This window comes from Anabas testudineus, chromosome 17, assembly GCF_900324465.2.
Source record: "Anabas testudineus chromosome 17, fAnaTes1.2, whole genome shotgun sequence".
NCBI lineage: Eukaryota > Metazoa > Chordata > Actinopteri > Anabantiformes > Anabantidae > Anabas > Anabas testudineus.
Window position 1 is genome coordinate 2,615,177 of NC_046626.1, and position 16,219 is coordinate 2,631,395.

General features: G+C 39.7%; 1 protein-coding gene across 2 annotated transcripts in view; it reads left to right on the forward strand.

Annotated features, from left to right (window-relative positions):
* The window catches only part of LOC113171744 (epidermal retinol dehydrogenase 2), a 31,215-nt gene that overhangs the window by 11,088 nt on the left and 3,908 nt on the right, over positions 1–16,219 (forward strand). Inside the window, exon 7 of one of the 2 annotated variants that reach the window (XM_026374354.1) lies at positions 2,503–3,804. The exons of the other annotated variant lie outside the window; for it this stretch is intronic. Within the exon in view, the coding sequence (XP_026230139.1) occupies positions 2,503–2,593 (91 nt within the window). The 3' untranslated portion in view covers positions 2,594–3,804. Of the gene's footprint in view, positions 1–2,502; positions 3,805–16,219 lie in introns of those variants that run through there. 2 annotated transcript variants of the gene reach the window in all.

The window sequence follows — 16,219 nt, forward strand, 5'->3', positions numbered from 1 at the left end:
TGTGATCTTCATCTAAGTCAAGCGTATTAACAAATATGTGTCAAAAATAATAACCCAAAACAAAAATCAGATCTGCAGTATGATTGTTCTCAATAAAGACATGAAAGATCTAAAAAAATTTTGTGCTGTATTCAATACTCTTAACTAAAGATCAGATCACATTTTGTGCCAAATTAATGCAGAAAACCATAGTTTTTCTTGCCACTGTATACACACATGCACACAAATGCACACACACTTGGATAGATAGATAGATGGATAGCTAACTGTAGCCTGGTGAATTTTTAAAGTTTTTGACATAACTTTGTAACCCTTTCTAGCTTTATGTAAATCAACAATTCTTGATCGTATATCCTCTGAAAGCTTCTTTTGGTGAGGCATGCCTCACATGAGCTTATTCTTCTTGTGCGGATCGAACTCAAAAAGCTAGAGTGGTTTTTGCCAGTCGAAGTAGCTCTAGTCCACACCTCCAAACTTATTATCTAAACCTTTGCTAATACCTGGGTCTATTTAGCCTTTTTCAGGTCATATAAAGGTTCGCATACTTTTTCGACTGGCACTGTGAGGTTTTTATTGTTGTTTTTAATAAAGACATAAGCATATTGTATTTGTGAAGAGAAAGGGATACAGAACTGTACACTGTGGAGCACCTGTGCCCAGAACTGTCGGACACACAGTTCTGCAGGCAGATGTACTGGGGATAGTTGGAACCCCACATAGCTGGGGAGCACAGCCTTTCAGCACCCTTGGGCTGATTCCACCTGGTCCTGCAGACTTTGTGGGGTGAAGCCTGTTCACCTGCTCTGCTGATATGATCATTTAGGTGGTGGCTGAGTCATGTGGGGGATGGACTGAGGAGCCTGTAGTGAAGTGCAGGGGGTTCTGAGGCTCAGCCTGGAATCTGTTGTGAAAATTGTTAAATTTGTTGACCCAGTCCACAGTCCCCTCAGTCACTTGGCTGCTGGACTTTTGGCTGGTGATGGTCCTCATGCCCCTCCACATCTCCCTGGTGTTGTTATGCTGAAGGATTTGTTCCAGTTTCCCCCTATAAGCCTCCTTCCCCTTCCTAAACCCAAAATACAACAGTCTCTGAACCTTCTTTGCTACCTTCCTGTCATCTGTCCTGAATATCTTCTTTTTGTCATTCAGGATGGCTTTGATGTCCTTGGTGAACCAGAGCTTGTTGTTGGGAAAGCATCGAATAGTTTTTGTGGGTATGTGTGTGTCCACACAGAAAGTGATGTATTTGGTGATGTAGTCAGTCAGTGTCCACACTGAAGGCAGGCTGCCTCAGAACCAAAGTGTGTATTGTGGGAGGAGATGTATCAGGTTTTGGTCTTACTTTCTCAGAGGAGGGAGGGCAGTGGAGACCTCAATTAATGTGGTGTGTGAAAACTCTGGGTAAATAATCCCACAGCCAGTTCGTCCGTCTTATTGTCTAGTGATCTCACATTGCCCATAATAAGAGAGGGGTGATGCGACTGTTTTCTGCCTCTCCTGTATCCCCTCGTTCTCTGGTATTATCAGGGATGATTAAAGTCCCAGACAAAGTTAAATCCTTTATGCTGGCCTTCCTCAGTATGATCACCTGTTCCCTGATGCAAACAAAGGAGCTGGCACCATGGTGATGGAGCTGCTGCTGCACTCCAGTCTTTTGGATGAATGAAATCATGATTCCAATAGTAAAAACAAAGGTAAAAAGTCTCGCGAACAACAAGATCTTAAAGGGTAGAACTTAATTTACACAACTATTTAATTTTATTTAATTAACTAAAGAGCAGCTGCAACAGGCTGCTGCATGGCTTGCACCTGTGCACTGTGTAGATAATAAAAGACTAATATAGTCCTTTTTTTTTAATTATTATTATTTTGAGTATCCCTGCATTCACTTCATCCAGTTAAATTTAGTTGACCGGGATAAACAGCTCTGGAACACTGCTGCGTTGTAGAGCGTCTTAGGTAAAGATAATCTGAATTCAGTCTCTATGTATAAGTAGCTCATTGAGGCTCTGGTGCTAAAAAGTAAAGAAAATCCCGTGTGACCATGATCATGCATGTTACTGATGTTAGGCTTGTTGAGCTTTGTCCTCGTTTTAGTGTAAAACAAAGTAAGATTTATAACCAACAATACCAGAAAGTGGTAAGAAAAATCAACATTAAAACATTTAATTAAATGAAAAGATAAAACACAAAGGCAAGATATGAACCTACATCCTCTGGGGTGTGTAAATGGGTTTTACCAATATTTTTATTTTAATAAAAAAACATAAGCATTATTAATGGCAAAGAGCTGGAAGGTACTGTCTCTATTACATGATCTGTATGACAGATTCTGTCTAATGATACATTAAATTGATCATTAGATTGTTCAAATTGTTGAATACCTGGCCTGACATATGAAAGAGGCATAGTTTTTAATATTTTACTACTATTTACTACTATTATTTTTAATAATCTGTATATCTTGTCTCTGCCCTCATCCTGTCTCATCATTCTTTTTAGTGTTCTACAGTGGAAAGTGGCCTCCCTCCTTGGCTCTTACCTAGGATTGTCAGTCAAAGTAGATTGCTCCACTAACCTCAGGCAGCAATGAAATTGCACTGACACATTTTCTGTTGACAGTGAGCAACTTCTTTATATCTGTATTAAAATTGTCAGTACAGTTGTCTAGCGGGGCTACAATAATGCTATGGGATTGTTCTGTGTTTGTTAAATATTTAGATTATATAAACTTGTTGTTTATTTTTTGTTGCAAGTACATCAGTAGTTGGTGACCATTTCTGTCATTGTGTTAATGTACTCACCAAAGTAGAAACATCCAACTGGGAACAAGGAAGTGGCTAATTCACACCAGTTATAGTTAATCCAGATTAGCTAAACCACTTTATTTGTGAGTACAACTGAGATTGTGCTAATCTTATAATCCATTATTGCACATGAGAATTCATGCCTCTCTTTATTCATAACTTAAACTGCTATTCATATGGTGGAAATTTTTTTTTTATCCAGGCAGTCCAAGTTGATAGTTCTGAGAAGTACTGTATTGTGTGCACTTTATTAGGCACATTTATAAAATGCATTGTTTGGTATCTTGTTGTATCTATAAACTATTGCTGTTTTTGTGTTTTGTTTTGTTGTTGTTGTTGTTGTTCTTGTGCATGTATTATCATGAGTTTGCCTCCCTAACTTAAAAATGTAACTTGCAACACGTTTGCCACTGAGGCATGCAAGCCAGGGTGTTGGAAATAAATAGAATCAGTTCTAAAAATTAATTAAGGATAGGCTGCATGGATTTTATTGGAGCAAATACTGTATTAGCTGTGATTCATTTGAGTTCCTTTGAGAAGGGGGCAGTCCTTGTGCATGGCAACTGCTGAATGTCAAAGGTAAAGCAGGTCAGTAAACTATGATTGGCATAGCTAATTTTATAATAATGTGATAAGAGTTTCTTGCCCACCCAATTTTCGTTTTAGTGAGGTTACTTTGCCCACACATTTCAGCATATAGGTTTGATGAGTCTGATTTTGTTATTATTGTTGATGCTGTCAAAACTAAGGAAGAAATAAAGAACTAGGGACAAAATGAAGTTGTAATACTGTCAAAACATAGGGACCACTGTTATTGCCTTGATTGTGGCTTTAGCATACAGAACAGACAGCCAGGGGACATTTTTTCAGAGGGTTCTCTGTTGATTCATGCTACCAAGGCTCTAGTTAGTGAGGTTTTGATGTTGCTTTGCCAGTATGACTTTAAGCACTCAAATTAATTTGTTGGTCAACAATTTAAAGATGTGGGCATGAATGTGCATTTACATTCAATTTAATAAATTAGTTTTTGAGTTTGAATTTGATTTTTTTTTTTTTTTTTTTTTTTCCCCCACCCAACTGTCTGTGAATAGGTTGATGAATAAAACTGGCATGCTGAAGCTGCTGTGCTCATGTGTGACAGTTGCCACTAAATAAAATTTGATATTCAGAGCTTTGACAGTCACTACAAGCATGTTTATGGCCTTTTTGAAAGACTCAATACGTGAATACTTGTTCCTGTCAAGCAAGGAGCTCTCTTCCAAGAGGCTCTTCTGTGTGCAGTACACTTAACCAGACTGTTCAAACTAAGTATTCTTGGAACCCGGATTAAAGTGGCACAAACCGAGGTTACAGTTAGCTAGTAATCTGGCTTTTGTGCTTAGTGTTTTAGAAATGTACACCTGAAGTTTTAGGCAAGACTCCAAATAAAAATCTTACTAAGTCACAGTTTGGCTGAATTTAACATTCAGAATCCAATATAGCTTTATTGCGAAGGAATAATGTCGGTGTACTTGGACCTTGTTGATCAGCTAAGAAAGTGCTTCTGATGTGGTGTGAGGTCTTACCACAAAGGAGTTTTTCTAAGACGTTTGTCACAATTCTGTGGGAATTGTAAGCCATATTATTTTCAGATATAAGCAGACTGAAGGTACTTTTGAGCAGAAAAGGCATTGTTTATGCAATTTTTTTTTTCACCAATTTCAACATCATGTCCAACTAAACTTTTAAGTATATAGTGTAAAAATTATTAGTTAGTTGCAGTTTAATAGATAACAAAGGCCCTACTTCACCACCACTCTATTTGGATGCAGCATGATGTATTACACAGTTAACCCACTGCCACGGAAATATAAAACTTTCCTTTCCAGTGTCAGGGGTATGACACAACTGCTTTTATAAATCTTTTAGAAGTGTAGTTGCAATAGAGATAAGCCAACATACAGTATCAATTTAATTCAATTTTAAAATCACAGCCAAATCACAACAGAAGTCATCTCAAGGCACTTTACAATGTAAGGTTTAAGACCTTACAAAGTATAATTGTAAAAAGAATTATATAGAAAACCCAACAATCCCATTTGAGCAAGCTTTAGGCAACAGTGGAGAGGAAAAACTCCATTTAGAGGAAGAAACCTCCAGCACAACCAGGCTCAGAGTGGGCGGCCATCTGCCTCAACCAATTGGGGTAAGTGGAAAGAGAAGAGAGAAATGAACAGCAGGCAACAAAAAATAAACATTGAGCAGGTCGGTAGGGCCAGTAACTGGACTCTGGAGATATGCAGCTCCAAGACCAAGGATACCTCCAAAAAGTTAAAGAGAGGGAGAGACAGAGAAAGGACACAAAGTTAATTACCATATTTTCTGCACTATAAGGCGCACCGCATTGTAAGGTGCACCTTCAACGAGAATGGCCTATTTTCAAACTTTTTTCATATATAAGGCGCACCGCATTATAAGGCGCATAGAATAGACGCTACAATAGAGGCTGGGGTTACGTTATGCAACATTAGATGAAGCTGCGCTAAAGGAAATGTCAACAAAACAGTCAGTGTCAGGAGTTAGTAGGACCAATAATAAGGCCGAAGCAATCTACTCAGTTCAGTGCGTTTATTGTAGCACACAAACAAAACTATAGCGCTGAGCAGTCTTTTCTTTAGAAAAACACAAAAGGAGTCAATATTAATACCTGGTGAAATCAAAGTCCTTGAAACATAGATAATCCAAACCCGTAGCTCCAATATGAAATCCAGAATAATCCAACGAAAAACACTGGCATTCAACAAAACACAAACCGGGAAAAAGTATCACAGTCCATATTCCAAAGCAATAATCCATGTAGCAGAATCCTCAGCCATCGAGTACTTTAAGTCCTCCGCACTAGTTTGTCATGAGTTTGTCCGGTGCACAACAGGTGCAATCAATCGGCTTAACGAATGTCAAGCTGCTGCATGAACACCATTCCGCCCGGAAACGGGACCTTCAAAATAAGAGGTTAGCCTGAAAGGTAGTCGCTGGATCCTCACACAGAGAGGTCAGTCAGACTTTACTAATAGATTGCCATCATGCCTTTCAATTCAAGTGATAAATGAATAACAATAAGTTCTGACAAAGGCAACTAAAAAGTATTATAGTATTGTTCTCAAAATTTATCAGAGTGAGAGTTGTTTATTTTAGTTGATCTTTGTTAAGATGTTAAGAGTTCCACTCTCTGTTCAATAGTACAGCTTTGACATAGTTTCTCTGTCCGGTAAATTAAGCTAGTTTCCACAGTAAAACGAACTAGTTCATGTGTGTAGTGTGCTTTATACGTTTGTGCCTTGGAAAGCATTTGTCTTTGTAAGTATTAACATGTTATTCACATGTCATTAGAAGTATGTTAGTTGTTACCTGTTGCATGTGATAAATTACATGTGGGTGTTATTGTAATTAGCTTCATTCAAGTCAAGCTAGCGTGTGCGAGTGTAACATACGAAATGTGTAACGATGTGTATTATTTGTTAATTTTGTTTCTTTCAGTTACATAAAGAAAAGATAGGAGTTTGTCCTCCAACTGTAGCCATCTCGCTTTGTTCCCTCGGAAACTCTGTTTAGTCTTCTTTACTTGGCCATCTTGTTGCTGCCTCCACTTCCGCACCATTGATTCGTTAATGTTAAACGTCTATTCCCGTGTTCTACTGCGTGACTGACTCAATATTGATCCATATATATGGAGCACCGGATTACAAGGCGCACTGTCGGCTTTTGAGAAAATTGAAAGCTTTTAGGTGCGCCTTATAGTGCGGAAAATCCGGTACATGCAATGGTAGCATTTGAATGGGGAGGGGAGAGGAGAGGAGAGGAGCTCAGTGTATTACTATAGGTCCCCAAGCAGGCTAACCTACAGCAGCATAACTAAGAGAGGGTTCGGAGTAATCTGAGCTATCTCAGAGGCCCCACCTTAGTAATCTGAGGCTCTGCCTCCCATTTTACATTTGGAAACAATTAAACCTGCACTCTTAGAATGAAGAGTTCTGCTGGGAATAAAATACAGAACTATGAGGAATTTAAGATAAGATGGAGCTTGATTATTAAGTGCTTTATATGTGAGGAGAAGAATTTTAAATTCAATTCTGGATTTTACAGGGAGCCAATGGAGAGAAGCTAATGTAGGAGAAATATGATTTCTGTTGCTAATTCCAGTCAGAACTCTGGCTGCAGCATTTTGGATTAACTGGAGGGTTTTTAAGGAGTTATTGGAACATCCTATTAATAATGAATTACAATAGTCCAGTCTGGAAGTAACAAATGCATGGGCTAGTTTTTCAGCATCACTTTGGGACAGGATGCTCCTAATTTTAGCATTGTTTCTCAGGTGAAAAAAGGCAGTTCTAGCGATTTCTTTTATGTATGAAGTGCAGGAGATATCCTGATCAAAGATACCTCCGAGATTTCTTACAGTATTACTTAAAGCCAATACTAAGGTTGAGAATGTGATTAGGCATAGTGTCTCTGAGATTTTTAGGCCCAAACAAAATAACCTCTGTCTTGTCTGGGTTTAGGAGAAGGAATTTAGAGGACATCCAGACCTTTATGTCTTTTTAAGCATGCTTGAAGTTTGACTAATTGATTAGTTTCTTCTCGTTTCATAGATAAGTATAGCTGGGTATCATCTGCATAATGGCAATTTATAGAGTGTTAATAAGTCCTAATAATATTGCCTAAGGGGGTCATATATAAAGTAAAAAGGATCCGTCCAAGCACAGAACCTTGTGGAACTCCGTAGCTAACTTTGCTGTGCATGGAAGACTCATCATTAACATGTACAAACTAGAATCTATCTGATGGATATGATTTGAACTACTCTAGTGCTGTTACTTTGATCCCAATGACATGTTCTGTACTATGATTTACTCTAAATCCTAACTGGAAATTTTCATACAAGTTATTGCTACGCAGGTGGTCACATAATTGCTTAGAAACTACCTTTTCAAGAATTTTAGAGATAAAGGGCAGATTGGATATTGGTCTTTAATTCACTGAAACCCCTGAGTCCAGAATAGGCTTTTTGAGTAATGGTTTGACTACAGCAACCTTAAAAGCCTGTGGTACGTAGCCTATTTGTAAGGATAGATTGATCTGATCTAATATGGATGTGCAAAGCTAAGACATCTATGAGCAGTCTAGTCGGGATGGGGTCTAAGAGATATGTTGATGGTTTAGAGGAATTAATTACTGAAATTATTTCAGAATGATCTACGGGGAGGAAGCAGTCTAAGTACGAGGGTGGTCTTTCAAATTAATCTAGAGTTGTTTTACAAATGAGACCATCCATGCCATATGCAGGGAGGATCTGTTCAATTTTTTCTCTAATAGTTATGATTTTATTTGTAAAGAAATTCATGAAATCATTACTGAGGAGTAATATGAGGTTCTAGCTTTACGGACGGCTTTTTTATGAATTATTAAACTATATTGCCAAGCCTATACTAGGCCAGGCAATATTCATCTAAATTTGTGCAACGCCACCTCCTTTCCAGTTTCCGTGATCTCTGCTTTAAGCTATGGATTTGTGAATTGTACCATGGAGCTAACTTCCTCTGATTCACTAGCTTCTTTTTCAGAGGAGCAACAGTATCAAGTATTGTTCAGAGTGAAGCAGCAGTACTATCAACAAGATAGATCACTTGTGCTGGAGTAACCACACAAATGGACTATGAATTATGCTGTGCTGTGAGGAGCATAATTCTGAAATTAATTTTCTTTTTATTATGTTGAAATCAAGTCACATAACCCCAGCCCCAACATCAACTGATGTTAACAAGAACACTGGTATCCCAGGTGGCCACACTGCATTCAGCCTATTGCAAGTTCTTTCTCATGATAAAAAGCTTTTTGCCAGTTTTATCTTCTTTCAGCTTTAATGGGACTGTATTGATCATGTAAACAAATTTTGATTTTGATTACAGGTCAGTATAAAATGACAGTGTCCATTTGTGCTGGAGCAACATTGAAATGTTCTTGACATAAATAATTTAGTTACCCGGGGAGCAGACACTGTCTCTATGGCGTTATGGTAGTTTTTGGGGGGTGACAGCTGTAAGGAAGCTGCAAAGAGGTGTGTAAGGTGTCTCTGTGTCTTGGGCTCCACTGTGAAATGTCAGGGTTTAGGTCGTCTAATAATCTCTGCAACTCTGACAGACGCACCATCTAAAGTGGGATGGATGCCATCTCTTCTAATCAGACCAGGTTTTCTCCAAACAGTTTTCCAATTGTCATTGTAGCCCACGTTGTTTGTGAGCCACCACTTAGACAGCCAGCAGTTAAATGACGACATGCAGCTAGAGAAAACTACAGAGTCCGACATCATTTTAGCAAACTTACACACCGATTCCACTTTAATTTTAGTCACTTCCGATTGCCGTTATCGGGCTCCTGTGTGAATTATAATTTTACTGTATTTATGTTTATCCTTAGACAGGAGTTTAAAATAGGATTCAACATTGCATGCTCTGGCCCCGGGAATACACTTGACTATGACCGCTGGAGTCTCTAACTTCATGTTTCTCACTATAGAGCTGAGTGGGTTTCTCAGCGAGTGTGTTGCTGAGTGGGGAAAATCGATTTGAAACATGAACCTGGTTGTGGTGAACCTTGGGCAAGTGTCTGGGGTTATGCTTCCTACAAACCATCACCCAGCCGGCCTGACTTCCCGGCTGCTCGGGAACTGCCAGAGGACAGCTAACGGGACATAGGCTAGCTGGCTCTGCAACGGCTACTGGGATCCGACTAGCTGGCTTATTTTCCACGGTGCGGAGCCGAGTCTCCAAATCAGTCAGCCTCGCCTCCAATGCTGTAAATAAACTACATTTATTACAAATCCCTTTCTCACTAAAGGAGGCAGAGGAGAAACTAAACATATGACATACTGAGCAAGAGAGAGAAGGAGAAGAAGAGGGAGAACAGCCATGGCTAACAGAAGAGCTAGCAGACCTCACAACACAAGAAAATCAAGAGTATTTATGAACGATCCTTAAGTAACACAGTTGTATGTTACGACTCTTACGCCAGTAGTGCTGTTCACTAAAACTATGAATTTAGTTTTAGGTTGGGTAGAGTTAGCAGAACAAACACAGAGCAACTGAATAGCGAGTCAGCATCGACTATAACCAACGTTAACCCTAACCCAACAGGAAGTGATACGATACGCCTACCGTAGGAGGAGCAGCAGGTCATCCAATCTCAGGATTCAATCCAGAAACTGAGTACTACTCAGTACTCAAAGTGTAGGAGTTCCAAGGTGATGAATACTTCTAGCTTTTTGACCTGGACAATTCCACAGCGAATTTTTGGGGTGCAGGGGTCTTGAAGAGTCTAGTCCACTGACATCCAGCTTGTACATTTTGAACATAGGCCTTCTGATTCCTTGACAAGTGATCACCTCTCAGATTAGCTGAGTATATCAATGACAGTGGCAGTCACTGACAGCCTGTCCCGTCTTCCCCATTTTCATGTCTTCAGATAATTTTCCCCTGAGTAATCTGTCCCCAAACCTATTTTGTACATATGTATTCTCACTAGCATGGAACGCTACTGTAGCTATGAGGTAATTTATTGAGTTTACTGGCCTGCCAATGTCTGCATTCTCTTACTTAGATCAACACTAATACGGACTCAAGTTACAAGACATATACAATATCATAAAAGGTTTACATGGATGACCAAATACTAACAACAAAGGGTTGAATTTTTCTAGACACAGTGTCTACAGTGCACAGATTGGGCTCAAGGGCTCCACAGTGCCAAGGGCATCCCTAAGGCAATTTTGTGGCAATGAGTGGATACGAACTGGGATCAGATATGGTAGGTTGGTGTGTTGGATGTGAAAATCATAACCAGTCACATTCACTATTTCCATCCCCTTTAAACACAAACTAAAAATTTGGCCTGGGACCTTTAGACCTTTGTCTGTGATTAATCAGACAGCATGTTTTTGGGGGACAAACGGGACAAACGAAAGAAATGAAAACCTACTCACTACCCAGGGTTGGTCCCGTCTTGGTTTGGTACACTATCTAACAAGGAGGACCTCACCAGAGATGATGCAGATGGAGACCATCCCATATAGAGGGTCTCGGTACGGTTGTTTTGGTGCACACTTAAGTGCGAATACCATGTTTACACCAGACGAAAATGAACCGCACCAACAGAGAAAACAAACTTGAGTTCAATTTTAATGAACAAAAGCCTGTGGTTTGAAATCACTCTTAGTGTATAGCCCAAATGGACTATATATCATACATTAAGAATAACTCTGTACTTATATTTTTCCCTGTGAATCTGTTATAAAGGAATAATAATAATAATAGTAATAATAATAATAAATGGCCCTGCTTAAAGGTGATAATGTCCAGATTTTGTTCATATAGTAGGTGTGCACTGGGCATCAATTCAATCCAATCAGTCCAGATTCATTCCACATCAAGTACTTTAACATTGTACATAAGTGCCTACTTGAATAAATGTATTTATGACTTTGTTTTCCACCATTGTAGACTGTAAATATTAACATAGCTAAATCAACACCTGTTAATTAAACAGTTTGTTTAACACTAGGAATACTGACTTTTCTGGTCATACCTAGGAGCCCGGCAGTGTGGTCAAATGACAACCTGGCCCCCTGTGGACAGCTGCTTTTATTATGTAAAGACGGTCGTTACCGGCACACGTTGGGGTGGGGGCAGATGGGGGGAGGGTTGTCGCGGACTCACCACAAGAGGAACGGAGGCTGGCTGAAGCTCTGCCTCACCAAGACATCTTATGGAGACATCCACACACATCTTCTTCTTCCTTCTCCAAAGCGGGATGACAAGTCGTCTTTGGTGTTTTATCCGTTGGTCACATAACACATACATAGAACTAACGAACGCATCCACACAGTGTGACACGGACCGGACACCGTAACACGCCGTCGAAGCAGTTCTCCAAAGAGGGACGAAAAGTTGTCTGTGATATGAATATCAGTGTTGGATCAGGATTTAAAATTTTATATGAAAGAATAAAATTGATTACGACAGCCACACTCAAATCTCATAATGTAATACGTACTTGGCCAAACCGCTATGGTAATATAGCGTCCATGAGCTCCCAAGAATTACTCATTATTTTGGAATCTGGTAGTTATTAAGTCCCTATTTGGAATAAACATTTGTTTCCTATGTGATGAGCTGGTAAAAAAACAAGAATGAAAAGTGAAAATGTTAACACAAATGGACAGTTTTGTGTGAATTTATAGATTTACTATCTTAGTGTGTAACCCTTCCCCAAAGGAAATATTGAAATTCATGAACATATTCATGAAAATCAGTTAATGTGCTTTTTTTTTGCAAATTTTAATATTACTGAAAGATAAACCAAGTAAATACGAAATGCTTTTGTTCAAATTATGTTTTTTTTATTTAGGGAAAAGAAGCTACCCTAACTTGCCCTGCTCTGTTTGAAAAAACACTAAGCCAAGTAACTGATTGTGCCATAGTAGAAGAAAGTATGTAGTATGCAAGTACGAGTATGAACTGCCTGTTTAAGATAATGACAAAACATCTCGATCAGATTTGACTAGGCCATTCCAAAACCTTTATCAATTATGGCTTCTTGCTATTAGTGAACAGTGCTAACAACTATACCTCCGTGCCATAGCTGTGAGGAGCATAATTCTGGAATACATTTTCTTTTTATTATGTTGAAATCAAGTCACATAACCCCAGCGGATGAACTGATGTTAACAAGAACACTGGTATCCCAGGTGGCCACACTGCATTCAGCCTACTGCAAGTTCTTTCTCATAATAAAGAGCTTTTGCCAGTTTTATCTTCTTTCAGCTTTAATGGCACAGTATTAGGATCATGTGAACACATTTTGATTTGATCACAGGTCAGTATAAAATTACAGACCTTTCATGAGTCAGTACTGCAGGTATGTGACTCATGGTGCCTACGTTTTCAATAAAGAAACACATTAGACTGCTGTTTGGCTCCAGCAGGAGACAGGTGTGAGTCACTGACAGCAGTTCCAACCACTTGACCCAAATGAATCAAATGTATAATATCTCTCAGGTAAAATTGGTAAGGAAAATGTTTCTGATAACAATGCATTTAATAGCTAAAACCCTCAATGCTTCAGATAAGTTGTTTTGCCCTTTAATTACATTTGATAAGACGCATTATGGAGACATTCTCTCTACTAGTTCTTTTTTCTCTGGTCCATTTGTCGGAGGACAGAGCCATTATTCTCTATTAGAAAGCTTTTCGTCTCTTGAACACAGCTCACACAAATGGGGATGGTGCCTCGCCTGTCACCTCTGTTCGTTTTACATAAAAGCCATTGTGTTCAAGCTTTTAATAATGTGTTGTTGTATTATCCAATCTTGTCGCTGCTTCTTCTTTGAAGGCCATCATTGTTAGTCAGAGGACTGTCATCAAAAAACTGCTAGCTTGGGCTGATATAGGAAGAGATGCAGAAAGGCATTTCAATATTACATTACCACAAATACATTGTTCCATTAGAAGCTATTTAAAGAACTTATTTGTGTTTGGCAAAAACAAACACATTGGTTCATTGAATGTTTATATAGTTTTAAAGGGCTACTCCAGCATTTCAGCATTGTACTTCCATAAAGTGTGGTGAGTTGAATCAGAATCACAACTGATAAACATATACTGTCGTGACTCTTATTGCTAATTTGCCATAGTTAAAAAAAAATATATATATATTATTGATGCAATCTAACACAGAAAAAAACTGTCCTCTTTTTCAAAATAGCAAAAAATTTATGTTTATGTTGGGAACACCAGTTTTAATAATTATTCTTCTATGTAACACCATCATAAAAAAAAAATACACCAACAATGTCAGCCATATATTTATTTTATTACAAATTCTAATCTAAGCTACTGTCCTAGAAACACCTTCAACACATGTAGTAAATAATTGGGAAGCTTGAGCCTGATTGACTCTCACTCAGTTGTCATTTAGCTCTGTCATGGCATATTTGGATAAATTTGAGCTTTTTCTATTTGCCTCTGTCTCACACAGTGGTATGTATTGAGTGACTACACCTGGTTTCTATTGACAATGAATGGCTGCTTTTGCTGGTCCAACTGTTTGTCATTAGTAGGGTGAACACTTGTTAACACATTTTTCAGTTTAGTTTCAGTCTAGTTAAATATGCTAATGAGCAATCTGATGTGTTAAGGACCACATAGCTTCTGTGTCTAACACACTTAATTACAAAAGGAACGCAAAAGTTTATTTGGACATCTGTGTATACATTTTTGATGAAGCCTCCCTCAGGTTCCTACTGAAGTTAAATAACTATTATCCAATATTCTCTTGGACAAAAGATTGGAGAAATGAATAAAACTTACACCCATAAGTAGTCATATTTATTTAACATCTTAAATTATTAACCATGGCAAAGAGTAGCTTGGTTTATTGTTAAAGTACAATGTACATCAGTTTTGCTAAAGGCATAGACATAAACATAAAAACATACATATTATAATTTGTATAATGAACTAAATTAGACATGGCATTGTCAAAATGTGTTGATAAGAGTGTTAAAAGTAAAAAGATCACCTTCAAGCACCAAAAGTGACAAGAATATATATATAAACTTAAACAGTCTTCCTTATATGACATTCTCTTGCACAGAGATAGCTTAGCATAATGACAGCAGTCTGTTTTAACCATGTAAATTATGCAACTTACAGACTTTTATCTTTCACGATTTCTAACAAATGAAAAGGATGTGTACACTTCACAGGCAGCAGCGCAGTCAGCATTACTTAACTACTAATCAAATACAGTATGCTAAAGTAAGATAAAAGTGTACTTTATTTATCCACTTAGGGAAATGTATCATTTATCAGTGCATTCATTCAAAATATGACATCCAACATCCATTTGAAGGAATATCTTAATTTGCTCAAGATGGAACACATGTATGGGCTGCACTGTGCCACTTTGCAATGACGCTGGTTTTGCATCCACTATAAGCATGTTTTGAGTTCTTCTTCTACACAAACGTTATCTCTGATTTGTCTGGTATGGGGTCATCCAATCACTGATTTGTCTTTTCTTAGAATGTACAAACTGAATCTGTGGAAACTCTGGGTTTCTAATTTAAGGTCAATTTGGGTACCATCTTCACTAAAGGAGCATGTCAATAAATCAGCATATCATCAATTTCATTCATTCATTCATTCTCGTCCGCTTATCCGAGGCCGGGTCGCGGGGGGAGTAGCTTAAGCAGAGATGCCTTCCCTCTGCCTAGACACCTCCTCCAGCTCTTCCGGGGGGACACCGAGGCGTTCCCAGGCCAGCCGAGAGACATAGTCCCTCCAACGTGTCCTGGGACTTCCCCGGGGCTCCACCCGGTGGGACATGTCCGGAAAACGTCCCCTACGAGGCGCCCCGGAGGCATCCGAAACAGATGCCCAAGCCACCTCAACCGGCCCCTCTCGATGCAGAGGGGCAGCGGCTCTACTCCGAGCTCCTCCCGGGTGACTGAGCTCCTCACCGTATCACTAAGAGTGCGCCCAGCCACTCTGCGGAGGAAACTCATTTCGGCCGCTTGTATCCGCGACCTTGTCCTTTCGGTCATGACCCAAAGCTCATGACCATAGATGAGGGTAGGAACGTAGACTGACCGGTAAACTTTGCCTTTCGGCTCAGCTCCTTTTTCACCACGACGGACCGGTACACCGACCGCATTACTGCTGACGATGCACCAATCCTTCTGTCAATCTCACGCTGGAGGTCCCAGTCTGATGAGGCCAACAGGACAACATCATCTGCAAAAAACAGAGATGAAATCCTGTGATCCCCAAACCGGATTCCCTCTGACACCTGGCTGCGCCTAGAAATCCGTCCATAAAAATAATGAACAGGATCGTTGACAAGGGGCAGCCCTGTCGGAGTCCAACATGCACCGGGAACAAGTCTGACTTACTGCCGGCAATGCGAACCAAGCTCCCTACTCCGGTCATACAAGGACCGAATGGCCCTTAACAAAGGGTCCCGAATCCCGTATTTCCAAAGTACCCCCCACAGGATGCCACGAGGGACACGGTCAAACGCCTTCTCCAAGTCCACAAAACACATGTAGACTGGATAGGCGAACTCCCATGAACCCTCGAGCACCTAGCAAGAGTATGGAGCTGGTCCAGTGTTCCGCGGCCAGGACGAAAACCGCATTGTTCCTCCTGGATCCGAGGTTCGACTAGCGGCCTAACTCTCCTCTCCAGCAGTCTGGAATAGACTTTCCCAGGGAGGCTGAGGAGTGTGATCCCCCTATAGTTGGAACACACCCTCCGGTCCCCCTTTTTAAAAAGAGGAACCACCACCCCGGTCTGCCAGTCCAGAGGTACTGTCCCTGA